General features: G+C 46.8%; 2 protein-coding genes across 4 annotated transcripts in view; one reads left to right on the top strand and one right to left on the bottom strand.

Moving 5' to 3' along the window:
- Positions 1 to 18,314, bottom strand: part of OLFML2A (olfactomedin like 2A) — a 51,278-nt gene that overhangs the window by 8,116 nt on the left and 24,848 nt on the right. The window contains exon 1 of one of the 2 annotated variants that reach the window (XM_055800302.1): positions 161 to 398. The exons of the other annotated variant lie outside the window; for it this stretch is intronic. Within the exon in view, the coding sequence (XP_055656277.1) occupies positions 161 to 241 (81 nt within the window). The 5' untranslated portion in view covers positions 242 to 398. Of the gene's footprint in view, positions 1 to 160; positions 399 to 18,314 lie in introns of those variants that run through there. 2 annotated transcript variants of the gene reach the window in all.
- NR6A1 (nuclear receptor subfamily 6 group A member 1) overlaps positions 579 to 18,314 on the top strand; it is a 98,129-nt gene continuing 80,393 nt past the window's right edge. For both annotated transcript variants that reach the window (XM_055800326.1, XM_055800315.1), the window contains exon 1: positions 579 to 1,151. In XM_055800326.1, coding sequence (XP_055656301.1) covers positions 1,085 to 1,151 — 67 coding nt within the window. In that variant the 5' untranslated portion in view covers positions 579 to 1,084. The remainder of the gene's footprint in view (positions 1,152 to 18,314) is intronic.

Genomic DNA, 18,314 nt, shown 5'->3' with positions numbered 1-18,314 from the left:
GGGGCCCCCGCCCCGGCTCCGCCCGCCCCGACGGCCCCAGCTCCGCAAGGTAGTGGGGGGGCTGCCCCCGCCCGGTCCCGGGCACCCGCGGGTTGGCGCAGCGCCGGCCCTGACCCCAGCCCCACTCCCCGGTGTCGGTGCCGGTCCGGCCGGTGCTTACCGTGGCGGCCCCACGCGCCGCGGCCGGCGGCGGGAGCAGCAGCGCCGGGAGCAACAGCGCCGGGAGCAGCAGCGCCCGCATGGCGAGAGCGGCGCCGAGCGCCCGCACCGAGCGCCCGCTCCGCCCGGCCCGGCCCGGCCCGGCGGCGGGGAGGAGCCGCCCGCCCGCCCGCTCGCCTGGCCCGCCCCGCCCCGCCCCGGCGGCTGCACCGGCCCCAGGAGCGGCGCCGCGGCGACGGGGGGCGGTGCGGTCCCGCCCGGGCGGAGCTGGCCCGTGCCCGCCCCGGGGCCGTCCGGGCTCTCCCTGTACCGGGGCTGGCCACTGGCCCGACGGCGCTACCCGCTCCCTCCCCGGGCTGCCCACTCCCCCTCCTCTGCCAAGGGGGGTGCCCCGGGCGGGCTTGTCCGGGCGCCCCCCGGTGTCTCCCTGTTCCCCCGTCCCGGGCTGCCCGGTGCGCGTCCCGCGCTGGGGCCGCCCCGTCCCGCAGGCAGAGCTCCGGGGCTCGGCCGGCAGGTGCCCCCTAGCGCCCCGCCGCTCCCGGTGCGCCGGCCGCAGCGAGGCGGAGGGGAGCTGGGAGCAGCCGCCGCTGCCGGGGCGGGCCGGGGCGCGGAGCCCACCGGGGCGGTGCCCGCGGGGAGCGGCAGGGAGCAGCCCGCAGCGCGGGGAGGGCGTGGCCCGGCGGGGAGGGGCGTGGCCCGGCGGAGGCGTGGCTGCCCCGCGGGTACATCCGGGCGGCGCGGGCGAACTACGCTTCCCGTCGTGCCTCGCGGGAGGGCGGGGCGGCCCGGCCCGGCCCGGCCCGAGCGCGGCGTCCGCAGCGGCGGCTCTGGCTGTCAGCAGCGCCCGGAGCGGCCATGGGGCAGCGCGGCCGCCGGGGCTCCTGAGACCCGCCGCGCCCCGGCCCGCCGCGGCCCCGGCGCCGCCATGGAGCTGGAGCCACCGGCAGAGCTCCCGGAGCCCCTTGCCGCCGCCAAGGGGCCGCCCCACAGCGGTGAGTGGAGCGCGGGGGCTCGCGGGGCCGGGGGAGGGCGGGGGCCGTGGTGGGGGGGCGGCAGCGGTGGCTGGGCCGCGGTACCGGGGGGTTCCGCCTGCCACCTCGGGGCTGCCCCCAGCGGGCGCAACTTTGCGCGGCCGCGGGGCACAACAAAGGGCCGCGCTGTCAGCGCCGGCGGGACGGGGGCGGCGCGGGCGGGGGTCCCCGGGCTGCAGCGGCCGCCGGGCTCCGGGGGTTGCGCCCCGCTCTAGCACCACCCCACACCCCCCCTCCACCCGCGGAGTAGGGGGGCCGCGTTCGTACCGAACCGCGCTACGCGGCCAGTGGCACCGGGCCGGGGGCCCGTGCCCCGTGGAGCTCGGCCCGGTGTGCAGCCCCCGGCCCCTCGGCCTGTGTCCAGCTCTCGCCCTCGGCGGGCGCCGTGAGACACGGGCCGGCGCTGCGGGGGCTGTCCCCGGTGGCGCGCCGTGCAGCTCGCCCCGCCGAGGTACCCGGTCCCGTCTGGTTTTTTCCTTCTCCCCTACAAAGGGTTCGCGCAGACAAAAGACGCCGCTGCTCAGGCCGCGGCGGCGGCACTTGGAGGCACCGGCCTCCCCCGCCGCGCGGTGCTGGCGGGCCCGGGGCCCGGCGGGGCCGGGGTGGCTCCGAACCGGGGCCCTTTGTGCGAGGCCGCGGCCGGCGCTGCCGCCTCCCTTCAGCGTGGTGCCCGTCGGGTGGATGCTCCTTCCCAACCCGGATACTTGCAGAACTTTCTACCTTAATTTGGGAAGCGCCTGTTCCTGTGGTGCGTAACGCAGCGGTAGCGATACTTTGAGTTTACTGTTTCCCCCCTAAGATAAACGAGGGGAATCTGCTTCCTCAGGTCAGTTTTAAGAGTTCTTTGCATGTTTCGAGTAGCTGTTCGTGGGACAGACGTTGTATCTGCGGCTGCGGTTTGCCTTTTCAGTGGGTGATGTAACAGCCTTTTACTACTTTGCCTTCAAAAATGTGAAATACTGGCACGGTGTTGAGACATTGCTTGACCTTCAGTCTTTCTAAAGCTTCGGCTGCCGGGGGAGGAGCAGAAAAGGTTGCCTTGGTATTTTGTTGGTTTATAAAATATCTTCAAATGGTAATGGCAATTGAAGACTCTTAACCTTTCCTCTTTTTAAGGAAGACTCATAGCACTTTTGATACCTTGAGCTACAGTGTCATCACTCTTTACAGAAGTGGTTAAAATGGTATGATGTTATATCTATATACACAGGAGATTATATAGAGAGGTATATATAGAATTATATCCTTGGTGGCTGTGTTAAAATCATTAATGAACTTAAGCTCTGCACGTGGCTTCTGCGTTAAGCCACAGTAAACTGCCATAAGTTTATTGGCATCTTCACTGAAAGAAGCCTTAGAATAACTTTGAAGTGCAGTTGCATGTTTTCATTTCGGCAGTTACAGGCAATTGCAGCCTCATGATTTGAGGGGGCATTTGACATTCTTGTATTATAAGATGATGGTTTTCCTTTACCAATCTGAAGTACATCTACATCCCCTTTGATGCGAGAAGCATATTTTGTCATCAAGTGAATCAATGGCAATGAGTAAAATGAATTCTTTCTAAAAGTAATTTCATTACGGTGTCCACTTTTCTTGCACTACTGCCAATTATTTCTCAACAGGGCCCATTTCAGACTGTTTTCCCTATAGCTTCAGTTGGCATTTTTTTACTCTGAACGAAACATGATGGCTTTTAGATGGCTCTAATTGTTTTAACTAAAATAGCAATAAAGCAGGCTATCTAGAATTAAGGTAATTTTGGACACTGTGTAGCACGCTCTTGAAAGAGAGATTTAAGTATCAGGAAACTGCTTGAATTTTGTGCTCCCTTAATTATCAGCGTTTCAGATAGGTAGGTTACTAATCTGAATGAACCAGGGAGAAGAGGAAAGCTGTAAAAGTGCAAAGAATGTAAGGTTTTCGAAGAAAAATCCCACTGATTGCATCCCTTCCCTTTTCCACAGTGCTCTCAAACTTTACTGGCGCACAACTGACATTTTTAGTGGTTCTTTATGCTTGATTGCTTTGCCTCTGATGAGATAAGCCTTTGCTTAACAAAGACTATTTCATTGATATAGTTAGGTCTTAGTTTACTTGCTATAAACATTTCTTTGAAGACTTAGAAGAAAAACAAATTGAGTTGTCGAATGGCAATGCTGCTAAAAGTCAAATGTCTCTGAATAAACAAGAAGCTACAGTGTTATTTTGACTCAGTATTGGCTTGTTGAATGTGGATGGCTCTTGCTTTTGTAAATAATAATAGATAAAAATACGTAGTAGAATTCTGAGTTTGGGTCTGTGATGGGAAATAAGACTTGTAACTTAGAGGATTTAAGTTCTTCCGAATTTGATGGGAAGACTGGGAAAATACCTCTCGGTATAAAGTTGGAATTTGGTATTGATGGCTTCTGTAGATCATTAATCAGGAAAATGGGTTTATGCATGCCTTTTGGTACTAAAAACAGGGCTAGCAATGCATGTTTAGCAGATGCAGTGTGTGATGTGACACTACAACAGGATTTTTTTTCTCACTTTGCTATAAAGCAGTATGGAGATACTGTATTATAGAAAATGAGGGAACTTTTCCATCTAGAAGACTGTTTCTTGATTGCTGGGAAGCAATAGTCATCTTTCTGTCCTGTCTCTGGCAAGTCATTGGTGGTATTTTTCTTTGGGGGGGTGAGAATGTGCAAGCGTTTTGTTGAATGACTGTTCAACTCTTACATGGTGGTAGCTTTGAACAAATGCATTTACACTAGCATTCTCCGAGAATGAGAGCACAGTTTATCCTGTTGATATACTGGCTATTTAAATAAAGCCTTCAGCAGTGTAATCTGGTAATTCTAATGAAGTAATTTACATAAAGAATTGGCCCAGGGTTTCATCAGATGGTTGCTGGTGAGCTGAAATGCATTCTTTCCTTCCAGCTGTATTAAACTAGCCTTTTGATCCTTCCCTTTTTTTTTTAGCCTTTAAGCCAGAGTGGTTATCACTTTGCAGAGTTAATTGAGAAAGGGAAGTTGAGGGACAAGAGGACCCTTCGAGGTTTAGCTTTAGTCTTAATTACAGTTCTAATTACCTAATTAGAAGGCTTCCAGATTTTTTATGTCGATAAAAATGGTTCTGTACTGGTTTTCTTAAAAAGAGGAAATGCACCACTGACAGGTTAGCTTCAGTGAAGTTCGTTACAGGTAAATGATTACCAGTACCTTATCTTGAAAGCAGTATATGTCTGGAGTATCTGAATTCTACTCCAGTTCTTTGATAAAGAGGTTTCATTTACAAAGGGTGGACACGATGTCCTTCAGAGAGCATAAGTTGCATGTCTGCCTTCCATTGCCTAATCATCCCAGTTACAGGCTTGTATAGGCGGTGAAAATTAAACTTGGTGAAATGTCTACTAGTGTGAAAGACTGATTATTTTTTAAGCCCTTTTTCCCTTTGTGGATGCGTCAGGGAAAAAGATTTTTGCCAAGGCTCTAATGCCAGGCAGACTACAAACTGGTGTGACCTTGCCTGGAAGCCTCTCTTAGCTGAAACTTGATGGAAACCTGAAATATTCTTCATGGAAATATAACCTGGAATTGTGAGGCCCTTGGGACTAAACCTCAGAATTCTTTTGTCATATAAAACAGCAGGAGATATGAATTGCATGGCGGTACATGTTTCTGAAGGTGTACGTTGTGCTCGGGTCGGTGTGGGGGGTTCTCTGTGCTGTTCGGTAGCCAGTGAGCGGGTGTACTCATTCTGAAACTGTAAACCAGCATGGCGTGCCTGTAAATGCTAGGTTTTCATCTGTGCCATTGATGCAGGCTCTGGTGCTGCTGAGAAGCACAGGGTTTATCTGTGGGAGTGCTCAGATCCTAAGGCCAAGTGATTAAATTATGGCTGTTGTGGTTGTAGTAAAAAAATCTGAAAAGAACTTCTGGTCTCTGAAAGTTCTGCCAAAAACCAAGACATCTTCCAAAAATCTCTTCATTCAGTCTCACAGCTGTAACTTGACTTTATGCTGTTTGGCAATACTTACAAAGGATTATTCCTAAGTATATTGTTACTTTAATGTCTTGCGTAGACTTTTGCCAGGAGACTCTATATCCTTTACAGCTGTTGACAGAGCAGGCACAGAGATGCCCTTTCCATGGAGTGCAAGCAGTGATTATTCTTAACTGCAAATGATTCAGTACAGCATTGCCTGTTACTGGGGGTTTGGCTCGAGGTGGGTCAGAGTCCCACTGAGATCAGGGCTTATTTTGCAGTGGAGTGTGAGCGCTGGTTTGATTATTAAGATAGGCTTTTTCCAAGGTTAGGTCTGGGTGCCACTTCAGCAGGCGCTGGGGCTGCTGGGCTCAGCCTGCATGGACGGAGCAGTTTGGGCACTAAAAGAACTTGGGTTTGATCTCTGCATGTGACTCTACCTTACTCACATCCCAGATTTGTTGAGAGAGTTTCTGTGTACTTTTATAAACCAAAGGTATTTTTTTAGGGGCTAGATTAATACTGAACACAGACACAGAGCATCCAGCTTCTTCCAGCAGGCTCTGTTGGGGCAGTGTTCTTTGGTAGGGGCTGGGCAGGGTGCTTCTCCCAGACCAGTAGAGCTGAGCTGGCCTTGGCCACTGCAGTTCTGTACCCGTTTCAGTGCACTGGCATATTAGCTTAAAGCACCTGTGGAATGGTCACGAAGGCTTGAGTCTTTTCTACACAGCAGCAAAGCTAGAACTGGTAGCAGGAAGAGCTTTTCTTGGTAGCATTGTATAAACTAGTTGAAATTATAGCAGTTGTGGTAGAGCTCTGTGGTTTTGTGATCCTCTCCTGCAGCTCAGTCAGAAACACTCAGTTGGGTAACTTTTTTGGTGTCAGGCTAATCAACTTTGTTGAGCACCTGTAAGAATTAACTGGTATTTTATTGGTTACACTGTCTGATTTTAAAGGATGAGTCTGTGCTAACTATGCAGTGCTTGGAGATGGGTTTGAAGATTCATAGAGCTCTGGAGTGGGTTTATGTGGGTGACCCTGGGAATTCACAGCTTAGCCTCATTGTTGCTGTCTTGTTAGAAATTCTTGGTGCTTGCCAGCCAGAATGCTCAGAATGCTCTTTGAGCTTTAAAGTTGTTTTTTCTTGAAAGTGTGTGTGCATGCATCTAAAAAGAGGAGAAACCCAAGCTCCCACCAGAATGGGTCTCTGATGGGCCTGTTGCAGTGTTTTACCAAATGGAAGGAAACTGAGGAAACGTGTGTTCAGTGTTGGGTAATACTTGCTACTACCAGTTCGCAGTGGCAAGCTAACAGTGTAGTTGCTCAGTGCCTCCTGCTTTGCTTGCTGGCTTTGTGAAGCTTTTCCTTGCCCACCTCTATTTTCCTGCTTACCTGCTACGTGCTGTGTGGGTCTGTCACCTTAACACTTGAGTTGACCTTTAGTATTTCACTTTGATTTACTTAGGGCCTCTGCTCAGTGAACTGTCCCTATTGCAGGATGATATCCATAAAAATGACACTTCCTAGTCTTGAAAAAATCCCCAGGCCCATTGGAGACATGTGAAAAGGACACCCAGCAGGAAGAGAGGCCCATGGCTTGAAATATTCATCAATCATTTTCCTGGCACCAGGAAACCAATCAACTCTTCTAAGGGGTAGAGTGTAATCAATCACACAATGTGGGAAACAGGGATTGCTGGCCCTACCAAAAATGTTCCTTCATGTTGACAGAGGAAAAAAGTCTTGTGTTTGTACTTATTCACAAGTAGTAACTTATGCCCTTGGTATAAAGGACTCTCTCTGTTGTGAGAGACAGTCTGTGAAGAAAAGCATTTAATGTTGTATAGGCAACTTACGCTTGAACTAAAGATTTTGTTTCCAGTGATATTGGGCTATGTTTTTGTTTTGAGATTTTTTTCATTACTTTTCTGTAGCTGATAAGTAAAGGTTTGTTCCCTGTTCCCAAGCCTCCATGTTCTGTAAGCAGCAAGTACAGCAATGTGATGTTTTTATCTAGAGGATCAGAATTTCAAAGTCTTGTGCTTTCTTCATGAAACAATCTTAAGTTTGAGATAGCTTTTATTGTGAACTGATACCGGGGAAGAAATACACATGTGGATGCTTGTCATCTTCTGTCTTTAACTTCTGTTTAAAAAAGTATATAGGTTGCCCAATAGTAAGTTAATAGTAGTTGTCAACATCTATAGGATATTTTATTGTAGCAAGTGGATGGGGGGTTATTTGAATTCCTATTTTTGAGTAAGATGCTATAACTGGAACAAGGGAGTTAACTTTGTTCTTTCTATGGAAACCTCTGCAATAGCTGTTACATAAGAAATGCTATAATATTTATGGCAAAATAACTGGCAAGTAGATTGCTAAATTCCTTTACCAGGAAAGCATTTCTTGCATGCCTGGTAGGAGAAAAGAGGCATTGAGCTAATGGCCCTAATGAGCTGTGGCTTAGTGTTGCTTTGCTGATGCCTGATCTGAGTGTGGCTTGGGTAGCCGTGGCTAATTGCGAGGCAGGGCTAACCTGGGTCGGCTGCTGGCCAGCTGGGGGGGTCTGGGTGCTGGCTCTGGTGCTGTGCTCTGCTATAGTGGGTGACTTGGCTGCATGGTTTGAGTGCTGTGTCTGTTTTCCTTTTCTATTTCAATAGTTATGGAAACTTGAAACAAAAGGTGTGACTTTAGGATGTTTAGCACTTTACTCCTTGACAAATAAACCGGGGAAGTGCCAGTTTTTCCCTGGTGGTGGGAGGCCAGAAGCCTCTGTGGCAAGAACCTTTTGTGCACCCGCTCCCACATGGGGCTTCACCACCAGCTGGGAGACCTGGGCTGGAGAGCTGGGCTGGCAGCTGCTCCTCGGGGCAGAGGCTCTGTGGGGTCCCCAGGGCTTGGGGGTGGCCGGGGGGAGCCCCCGCCTGGCTCGAACTGTGGGCAGCCTACCCTGACAGGCACTGCTGGCGGGGCAGGGGGAACGCCAGCTGCCTCTGCGCTGCCTTTGTGGAAAAGGTGTCAGGACTTCAGTGGCTCGTGTAAGCATTCAGTGCGCTTTCCTGGCATGTAGCAGCCTTCTGCCAAACACCTTTGGAACAACAGTTCCAGTTCCAGTGCATCCTGTGTCTGCCCAGAAGGAGCATTTCCAACACTTAAAACTTGAAAAACACTGCATCTGAAAATACTCCTGACTTCTTTTTCTAACTTAGCCAAATCCTGGTGTTTAATAGACATCTCTAAATGACATGGTGGGGTGGTTTACTGGGCATAGCAAGGCTCAGAGCTTGTGAGTGTAGCTGGCAGGTGCTGGGGGTGAGCCAGCAAGCCCTGCTGCAGTTGCCTGAAGTATTAAAGATGGCTTGCCTGCAATGTGTGTGTAGCAGTTAATAATGAGTAAGATTGCCAGCTGCTCTTAATGCTGAGGACAAAATCCCCAAATCCTGGTTAGTAATTAAAAGCTTTGAAATGACCTTGAATCTAAAGCTGTCTTGAAGTAAACTTAAGACTTTTCTCCATTGTGAAAGAGGTTAAGTACAAGAGTGTACTGTGCTGTTTGGTAAAATGTTTCATGGCAGTCTTTGATCTGAAGATCTGAAATAATCAGAATGCAGTTGAGGCACAAAATGGCTGTGTGGAATGGTTGCGAGTACATATCTAAAAAAAAAAAAGTAAAATGGCCTATGTGTAGAAGTAACCAGAAAATAAACTGCATGCTCACACCTTGGAAATTTAATTTTCTTTTAGAGACTTACTGTAATGGCTTACCCTGCTTAAATATCCAGCTGGATTTCTCATTAATATCTGGTTTTTTTAAAAAGCAAACTCCCTTTTTCCATAGTCAGTGAAGGTACAGAGTTATTTGTTGTTCCATTAGTGTATGAATTTGAACAGCTTCATGTCTACTGTCAAGAGAGGATCATTGCTGTGGGTTGTTGCTCTGAAAGGGTGCTATTCCAGCTTTGCAGCTTTCTCAGGGAGCTGGTGGTATCTTTGGGGTTTTTTCGTAGTTCAGCATTAGTCTGGTCTAAAATGGTGCTGAAACCTGCTTTCTTAGGCTCTTTTTGAGCAGTTGCTTTTTGGGTAGAGCCTTGACTATTAGGAGTTTTGAAACCTTTTCTTAGAAAAGTTGTTCTATTTGTCAGTAAGGAGGGTAACTCTGTCGCTGAAAATGATAAACTGTTAAGGCTAAGCCATAATGTATATACCTAGATTTCTCCTATATCTAGGAGGTTTATATCAACTTAAGTACCTGCAGCTTAAAAATGGAGGATTTTCAAGAACTAAGCTTAAGTGAAATCTGGAGCAGAGCAGAGTTAAGAGTGCCAGGGCAGTGCTAGAACCATTTACATCCTGGTCAGTCCACTGAAGATCAGGTCACACTGGGATTTTTTTTTTCTTTAGTAAAAATGCTTTCAATTGTGGACAGGGTTTGTGGTTGGGGTGGGGGTGCAGTAGGCTTGTACTCAAATGACAAGCCTTACCCCAGACCGCTGGCCAAGCAGAACATGGCCATCTGTGAAATGCAGCAGTGATGGAACAGTGGGGAGTGCCCAGGTGTGAGTACTCTTATTCTGATTTTTAGTGAGTAATGTCTAATTAACATATGAGGCAAGAACTCGAGTCTTTGGTTTGTAAGAATGAAGATGCTAAGTGTTGAGACAGTTGTCAGAGCAATAATGTGAGGACAGATGTGTGCTGTGGTGGATTTCTGCCCTGTGGAGCCTTGCAAAGGGAGCGCAGGAGTTCCCCACCTCACAGGGCAAGCTTGGCAAGTGCCACAGGAGCAGGGCGAGGGGACGCTAAATCACTCCTGGATTCTGGCAGTGCTGCTGGACACTTTATCTCTGCTTGGTTTCATGGATAATTTTTACTCTTTTATTCGTTCAGTGGAGGTACCTCCACTGAAACAATGCCAGTTGTCTGCAGCAACTTGTTCTGTTCCTTGCTTAAATTTGAGAACACTGTCAAGAAAAAAAGAGGCTATATTCTTGAGGGTGTATATATAGTGGTTAATTGCCATGCCTATGTCTTGTCCTCCCTTGGCCAGCTGTTCTGAAGCCTCCAAGAATGGCCCTGTAGAGAGGGAGCAGTCCTGGTAGCACTGATGCCTTCCTGAGGACTGCCGCGCTGTGTGGATGTTGCAGCATCCACCTGCGGAGCAGCAGGAATAGAAGCCCTCGATGGTTCTTACCGCAGGGATTAAAAATTAAGCTGCAGTTTTAAAAACATGTTAATATTTGTTGTGACTTTCAGCTGAAAGTGTGCTCTGCCGGTGCTGAGAGGCTGTGCAGGTGGGCATGCTGCAGGTCGGGGAGCGGGAAGGCTCACATCATGGATCCCCAGCAGATGCAGTGCTCTTTTCTCACCCACACACAAGACTAGCATCAGCCTGAATTGCCCCTTAAATGAAATGTTGCCTGACTTCTAATTTGATTAGAAGAATGAAATCATAGGCTTTCTGTAGTGCTTGCTTTGTGCTCTCGCATGCTGAGGCGTTCGGGAGAGAGCGCAAGTGCCTTATGAGCAGTAGCTCCTCTGCTTCGGTGATGGTTTGTTTGTAAGTGGCTCACTGGTGAAGTGTGCACACTGAAGTGTTGGGCCTGCCTGTGGTCTCTTGCTGTGAGTGTGGGCTCCTGTTTGCTGCTGGGCAGGTGCCCTGGGTGCGCTGGCTGTGGGCTTAGGGTGCTGGGGTAGCTTGGGGGGGCCTGGCGAAGTGTGGCCAGGAGGGGTGGCAGCCCGCTGGTGAGCGGGGCCTTCCTTTTCTGAAGGGGATGGGGAACAAGCTGTACACATACGAAAGGGAGATGCTGATACACTTCCCATCTCCAGCTGTCAGTACAGTGGGAGATGATTTGCTGGAGAGGTAATTCCTTTAAGCTGTATTTTTGCTGCTGCATAAAAAGATGGAAAGGTAAATCACAGCTACCGAATGGTTACCCTGGTTTTGAAAAAAATGTATAAAACACTGATCTTAAAACATCCTTTTCTGCTCACCTAGTAGCTTACCTGGCTTCAAAAGGAAGAATATAAATAGATTTTCCTCAGATGTATGTAACCATTACTTTAGCATTATAAACCTTGTAATTGTCTCTCTTAAAACCTGAGATTAAAAAAGCAAAATTGTGTTGCCTTTTCATGGAATCTAGCAAAACGGGAACTCCTGTATATATTTATAAAGTTAAACTGTAAATAAAATTTCAGATTGCTCTTCAGAGAAACAGTGTATAATAAATTCACTCCAATGATTTTTCCCATTGAGAAGAATGAGAGCTTCCTTCTTTAAAATGCAGGTATTTTTCCTGTATTTAAGGTGATCTTTTTCCTAGTAAAAGTGGAGACAAATATCCACAAATATCCAAATGTTAGGAATGATGCTTCTATCCTTAAGAGTATTTTCTAGCTGTCAAACAAGCTTCTGATGTGCTTTTTCAGATGGTTAAATGTGTATTGCCACAATTAAGAGCTATTAAGAGATGTGGCATCCTGCAAAATGAGATTATAGCAGTAGACAGACATGGCTGGAATGAGTCCAAGGAGAAGTGGAGTTGTTCCTGGAATTGCAAGCAGCAGGAGCTGATACAGTTGGCAAACCTGGTAGACAGTAGGCATAGAGGTAGACAGGGAGAAAGAATCAAATTTCCCTCCATTCTTGCTTGTATGTAATCCCAATCCCTGGGAGGCCAAATGCTTAGTGTAAGATTTTCACGCCAACAAAACCCAAGATGCTGGTGGTATTGGTAGGTCTGAAAGGGCTTAATGACTGGAAGACTGTAGATCGTTGAATTTCATGAGCAAGATGCTTGAATCGATAATGGCAGGAAAACACTTGCAACAGGGTATAAAACTGCTATTCCATAACAGGTGTTGTAGTTGTGGCAAGCTGTGAGCACTCTTTGGCCCAGGTAACTAAAGTTGCAGCGTACTGGCTGTTTTTAATCTGTCTTTGCAGGGGGAAGTTTGGGGTGCACACTGGCCTGGCTGATGGGAGCTCGGACACGGGATGCTGTGTTGGGCTGTCTGGCATCTGCTCTCCTGCAGCATCCCACACCTGCGGAGTGCCTGCCCTGCTCCCTGGGCATCCCACCTGCGCAGGACACTCTGGGTTGATCCCTTGCCTCTGAAGGACAGGTCATGTATTGCAGTTGAAAGCATTTTGTGGCTCATGCTGACAGGTGGCCTGTAGGAAATGACCTCACAAATGGAAGAGCAACAAGCACAGCTATACCTGTGCTGACACATCAGCTGTTAGGCTCATTCATTGATTTCGTCCTCATGTGATAAGCAGGGAGAGCTACAGCTCTGGTGATTGATTTGTAGAACATGGAATATATCATGTGCCTAAAACATGTCACTTCTGTGTACTGAAGCATAAGACTTGCAGGTGTAAACACAAATGCCAACAGTAGTTCTTACATGACAGTGAGCAGATTAGTGGCTGGACTTGATACTAAAGGTCTCTTCCAGCCTAAATGATTCTATATTTGCTGCAACCCAACAATCTCATTTCTTAACTGAGCCTTATAGGAATGTGCTGTACCCAGATGTAAAGCTTTCCCCCTCTAATGCTGTTTTGATGTTGATAATACATACATTCAGTGGTTGATTGGGGTGATTCAGTGTGTCTGTGTACATGTAGTAACAGTGAGGAGGCTTGTTTCAATGTGTAGTGCTTACACCTAGTTTTCACATTCTAGGATTCTGTCAAGATCCTCCCACAGAGCACGATTCATCCACTAGTAAGTACTAGTTAGTCTTCTCATCTTCAGGCTAGTGCAGCGAGCCAAGTCCTGGTAGGCATTGGCAGTGTGCAGCTGAAGTCTATTAGTTAGAAGCTGTAATAGTATCTCCCATAATTAAAATGTGAAGATAAATGCTGTTAAATTAATTAACCCTGAGGTTAGGGGAAAAAAAGCTGTTTTCAGACTTAGCATGTGTCAGGGCTTCTCCAGGATCCCAGTTTGTCAGTGCTGTTCAAGCACAAGCTGCTGAATTCAAAGGGCATGTTATGTGCTTTGTGGCGAAAGGGTCCATTTGCTGTAGTGCTGCTAGCCTGGCACACCAGTTGGCATTGGCAGCCACTCACCTCTGGGAACACTGGCTAACTTGCAGCATGATTTCTGGCACACTCTGTCATAATATGTTATTACTTACCAGTACATGAGTTGACATCAACCCAGATTAATACTCTTAAATTTATCAGTGACATCTCTCTGCTCTTGTATAATACCAGTTAATTCTGTTTAATGTAGGTAATTCTAGTGGAATTAATAGATGGCTTTTGTTATAGCAGTATGCCTTGTGTTGTCTAACACTTTATCAATGATCAAAAAGCAAATAATTTCCACAGAATGACTGTGCAATTGATCTTTCAATATTGGAATAGACTGGGCTGCCTAGCAGGCAATATCCTATTCAAACAAAAGGTGCTCCAGGTATAAAAGATGCAAAATCTCATGTCTAGGGACAAAGACAGTACACTTGTGACATGGGGCACTGCATACTGCAAAGTGTTGGCTGTGAAAGATAGAGGTATTTGTGACTAAGTGCCTGCTGTTGCAGTGCAAGTAGTAAAAAGCACTAACATGGTCCTTCAGAAATTGCAAGTAGGTCTCTTATGTTTGCTGCCTATCTAATACTGCCAGTGCTGCATTGGAATGCTGATGCTGTAATGCTGCATAAAACCCTGATGCTGATATCTAAAACCACTGGAACTGGCCCAAAAAGACTGATGCAGCCTAATACTCTTGGCTTATTCGCTTATCAAAAAGATTGAGAGTAATTACGCTGTTGAATTACAGCTGCAGAGGGAACATCTTGGATAGGAAGGGGCTCCTAAAGAGAAGACCCATCATAAATAATCAGACTGCAAACTGAAACAATGAATTCAAATTAAATACAAGTTTGACTGAATATAATTATTATTGGTTGTTACTTCATTTTGTAGGCTTTTTTGGCCTCAGGTCAGGCCAGAGTAACTTTTAAAAGCAGATGAGCCATGTGAATAAGGGAAATACTGTACTCTGAAATCCTAATTTGCGTCTGATAACTGAATGTGAACACATACTGTGGTACTGATGAGCTGCCTCAACGCTTAAAAGCCCACCTTCAGGGATTGTTTAGTATTTCAGAACATGTAATCTGGGTTCTGAATAAAATGCTTTGAAAGTGAAAGGACTTGTCGCCTAAAAGATTGTAAAACACTTTACTGTTGATCTGTGGAGGAAGGTTAACCTAAATCTCCATTTACAGGCAGAGAAACTAGATGTTTTAGTAAGATGTGTTTTTAGGCTCAATTATTGTGATTTCAGTCCCCTCTGAAGGAATACCCTGCGCACCTTGTGGAGCTCTTCTGATGGCGTGTGCTAAGGGACTGAATGTCACTTCATTTGGGACGTGCCTGGAGGCATTCTTCATAATTATTTTTCTAAAAAGCTTTGCTTCTTGACTATGTACAACGTTTTCTCATTTTTAGTTTGAAAGTCTAAAATAAGATGCTAAATGTATATACCCCCTTTAGAGGGATGAGTTGGCTGCTGCAGTTGGCTGAGAGCAGCCCTGGTGAACTTTGCTGTTAGTAAGTGGTGGCTCCGAGAGCATGGCCATCCGCATCACCCCTTTTTGCAGAAGAAGAGCTGCTAAATCTCCCGCTGAAGCTGCCATGGGCAACTTTCAAGAAGGGCACTGCATTCAGTTTTGGAAAATGCAGGCAACTTTTGGGAATCTAGCCCATAACGTATGTGGTGAAGCTGATACTGCAGCAATATTAATCTCTGTTCTGCTTTGATTTTTTTTGTGTGTCTCAGGAGGCATTTCAGGAATCCTGTGACTTTTGATGGCATCAATAAATCAGATACCATACTGACAGAATTTTACTGGAATGTAAACAGGCATTTGAAATAACAATGTCTGTACAGTGTTTATTGAGGAATACAGCGCAGGTATAGCTCTGTAAAATACATGGAACATTAAACTGCTGTGAATGTTCGTTTACTCTCTGTTATGCTGGTAAGCAGGAACTGTGATTGTTTTCAATGTTAATGAAAATAATTAATCTTTATCATGAGATGACCTTACTTCCCACTCCTCTTTCCAAGCAGCATGTGTTTTCAGCGTTGGGGTGAGACAAGAAGCTGTACCCAATGTAGGGGAGAGGGGAGGAATGTCTCTGTATAGTAAAACTTAGCTGATAAGGGATAATGAATTACCTTAACCTGCCTCTGCTGAGCAGTAGCTGTTCTGGGGAACTGCAGGCTGGTCAGCCCAGTCTTGGTCCCTGGGAAGAGTATGGAGCAGATCCTCCTGAAAGATGTTTCCAGGCACTTGAGGGGCAGGAAGGCAACTGGGAACACTCCCCATGGATTTACCAAGGGGAGATCATGCCTGACCAGTCTCGTTCCTTCCACGATGAAATGACTGGATCCCTGAACGAGGAGAGAGCAATTTTGTAAATTTACCTTAAGCAAGGCTTTAGATAGCTTTTCACCTACATTTGCTCCGCTACAAGGATGATATGGCAGACTAACTGCTGTCTGTTCAAAGGGTAGCAGTCAAGAAGAGTTCAAATGCTGACTGGTGGCTGGTTATTCTGTGGTTGTCCTTGGGAGTCAGTATTGGGGCTGGTACTACTTAGCAATTTCATCAATCACCTAGATGGTGGGATGGAGTACACTCATCAGACTTGCAGCTGACACTAGATTGATACTTTGGAGGGCACGGCTGCTGTTCAGAAGGGTCTCTAACTTGAAGGAAAGGGTTGGTTGAAACTTCAAAGTTAAACAGACAAATGTCAAGTCCTGCATCTGGAAGGTAATAACCCTGTGTAACAGTACAGGCTGGGGAGCGGCTCTGCGGACCAGACCGGGGGAGCCTGGTGACTCTGAGTCAGTAGTGTGGGCTTGTGGTGATGACAGCTCATCATGTGCTGGCTTGTGGATAGCCAGGGGGTCTGTGGGACATGGTGGAATCGCATCTGGAATACTCTGTGTGGTTCTAGCCCTCCTGGCAGAAGACGGGTTGAACTGAAGTAAGCCCACTGGAGAGGAGCTGAGGTGGCTGGGGACTGGAAGGCGTGACAAATGCAGACAAGCTGAGGGAATTGTTTAGCTTGGAGAAGAGAAGGCTAAGGGGGGGATTAACAGGCAGTCATCCAGTTTTTTAAAAGTGTTTATAGGGAGGAAAAAAAATGGAGCCAGGCTCTTCAAAAGTACATGGCAGAAGGCAGATACAATGGTAAGGAGTTGCAACAAAAGAAATTCCTACTGGGCGTTTTTGGGAGGGGAATAAAAACTTGGTGGAAGTGATGCAGCCCTGGAACAGATGTCCATGGAATCTCCATCCTTGAAGAGTTTCAAAGCTTGAGTGAACAGACCCCTGACCAAGTTGATCCAACCTAACAGTCTGCTTCTTGTGCAAGGTTCATCCAGAGCTGCCTTCCAACCTGGATTATTCAAAGATGATAAAAGTATAATTCTACTGAAAGGTCTTAGGGATGTTACTGCTATCTCGTACCTGGAAGTTCCGATGCCTCAGTCTCAGCTTTTGGAGGGAGAAGTCTATAATCCTGTGTTAAATATCTGCATTTATTCAGGGTCAGAATTGCTATTTTTAGCATGCATCTTTCAGAAAGCCTTTACTAAAATGTTATCCAATTTACTGAGATTTTACTATGCAAATGTCCTTCTGTTTGCAACCCCACAAGCACTGCTGTGTTTTTACCAAACAGATCCATGTGTGTGATTGATCTTCAGCAGACTAGCAGCTGGTCAGAAGCAGTGGAAGGTGATGCAACTTGCTGACTCAGCATGTTCTGCTTATTCTGATCTCGGGTATCCCTGTGCTTATTCAGGGTACCACGTTTTACCTGCTGTACTCCTCCTGTATGTAAGACGGCAGCCTTTGGGGAGGGGGCACCAAAACTCATGTGCCGATACCTTCAAAGTCCAATGCTATATGACAGGTTCAGGCTAAGTTCATTTCTAGGAGTAGCCCGTATACCCCTTCAATTAGCATAAACAGGGACAAGGGCAGTCAAAGGTCAAGAGGAGTTCAAAATAGCATAACCTCTTTTTGCTAGTGTTCCCAGATGTTCTTAATCCTGCAAAGTTCTCCAAGCTGTCCGTGTGTAGTGTTTACTAGACAACTGTAAAAGTCAAAAAACAAGGCCTGGCTTGATACAAGGCAAGTCAGAAATCGAGTGGTTGAGAATAGGTAGCATTGTTGCTTAAAACAGGAGAAATAATTGATTTATGTTATGGTGGCCAATTAGGCTGTAAAGTGACAAACTCTTAAAGAAACCCTGTGGCTTCAAGGCAGCTTTTTGCTCTGATTTCTGCTCAGCAAATAGGGGTACCCCAAGAAAGGTCATCAGCTCCATGAGCTAAATTATTAATTCCTTTCATGCCACTCAGGGCTTGTAAACAGTATATAATACAAGAAAACAATTGGCACTGTTCACTTACTGGGCAGAGGAGAGGTCAGAGGGTAAATAGTTGTATTGGCAGCAGCTGTTCTTCATAGCTGAGCAGACTTTTGTCCTTTTCATCTTTGAGAGCAAACCAGTTTCCAAAATCTTAGTGGGTTGTTAATCCATATCTCCTTTCTCTTGGCTGAATTGTTTTTAGGAGTTTAATGTGTTGCATGTAATTATGAAGATAAAAAGGGCTGGAGGGGAGGGTGAGGGGTTATGGATAAGACAACAAACCCAGCATTGCCATGTTTCATAAAGAGCAGTTTGAAATTTTTTTTTATTAATTTACATGGATGAGAGAAACTTTAAAATCAACCTACTCAAGGAAAGTAGTAGGATAAGTACTTGCACTTTTATGTACTTTGTAAAAGAATTTTTTTGAAGTATGATTTTGAGATTAATAAGTTATAAATACCCATCCACCAGTAGCACCAGGACGGAAACGCTGAGGTGTGGCTACTCACCTGACGCTGGGCATGGCAGTGCTTGACAGCACATGGGGGCAGTTCTGCAAATTTCAAACTTGAACTGGACAGCTGTGACCGCAGTGACAGTCTCAGTGAACATACTAGAAATAGCAATTCAAATATCTAATTTCAAGTGTGAACTGAAATGATCTTTTTGAGGTATAGCTAGGAAATACTGCTACACTTGTTGTTTACAGCTTTTAAAATGGCATT

Source organism: Falco peregrinus, chromosome 1 (assembly GCF_023634155.1).
Source record: "Falco peregrinus isolate bFalPer1 chromosome 1, bFalPer1.pri, whole genome shotgun sequence".
NCBI lineage: Eukaryota > Metazoa > Chordata > Aves > Falconiformes > Falconidae > Falco > Falco peregrinus.
Note: the sequence above shows the minus strand (reverse complement) of the source record. Positions and strands in the feature narration are given on the sequence as shown.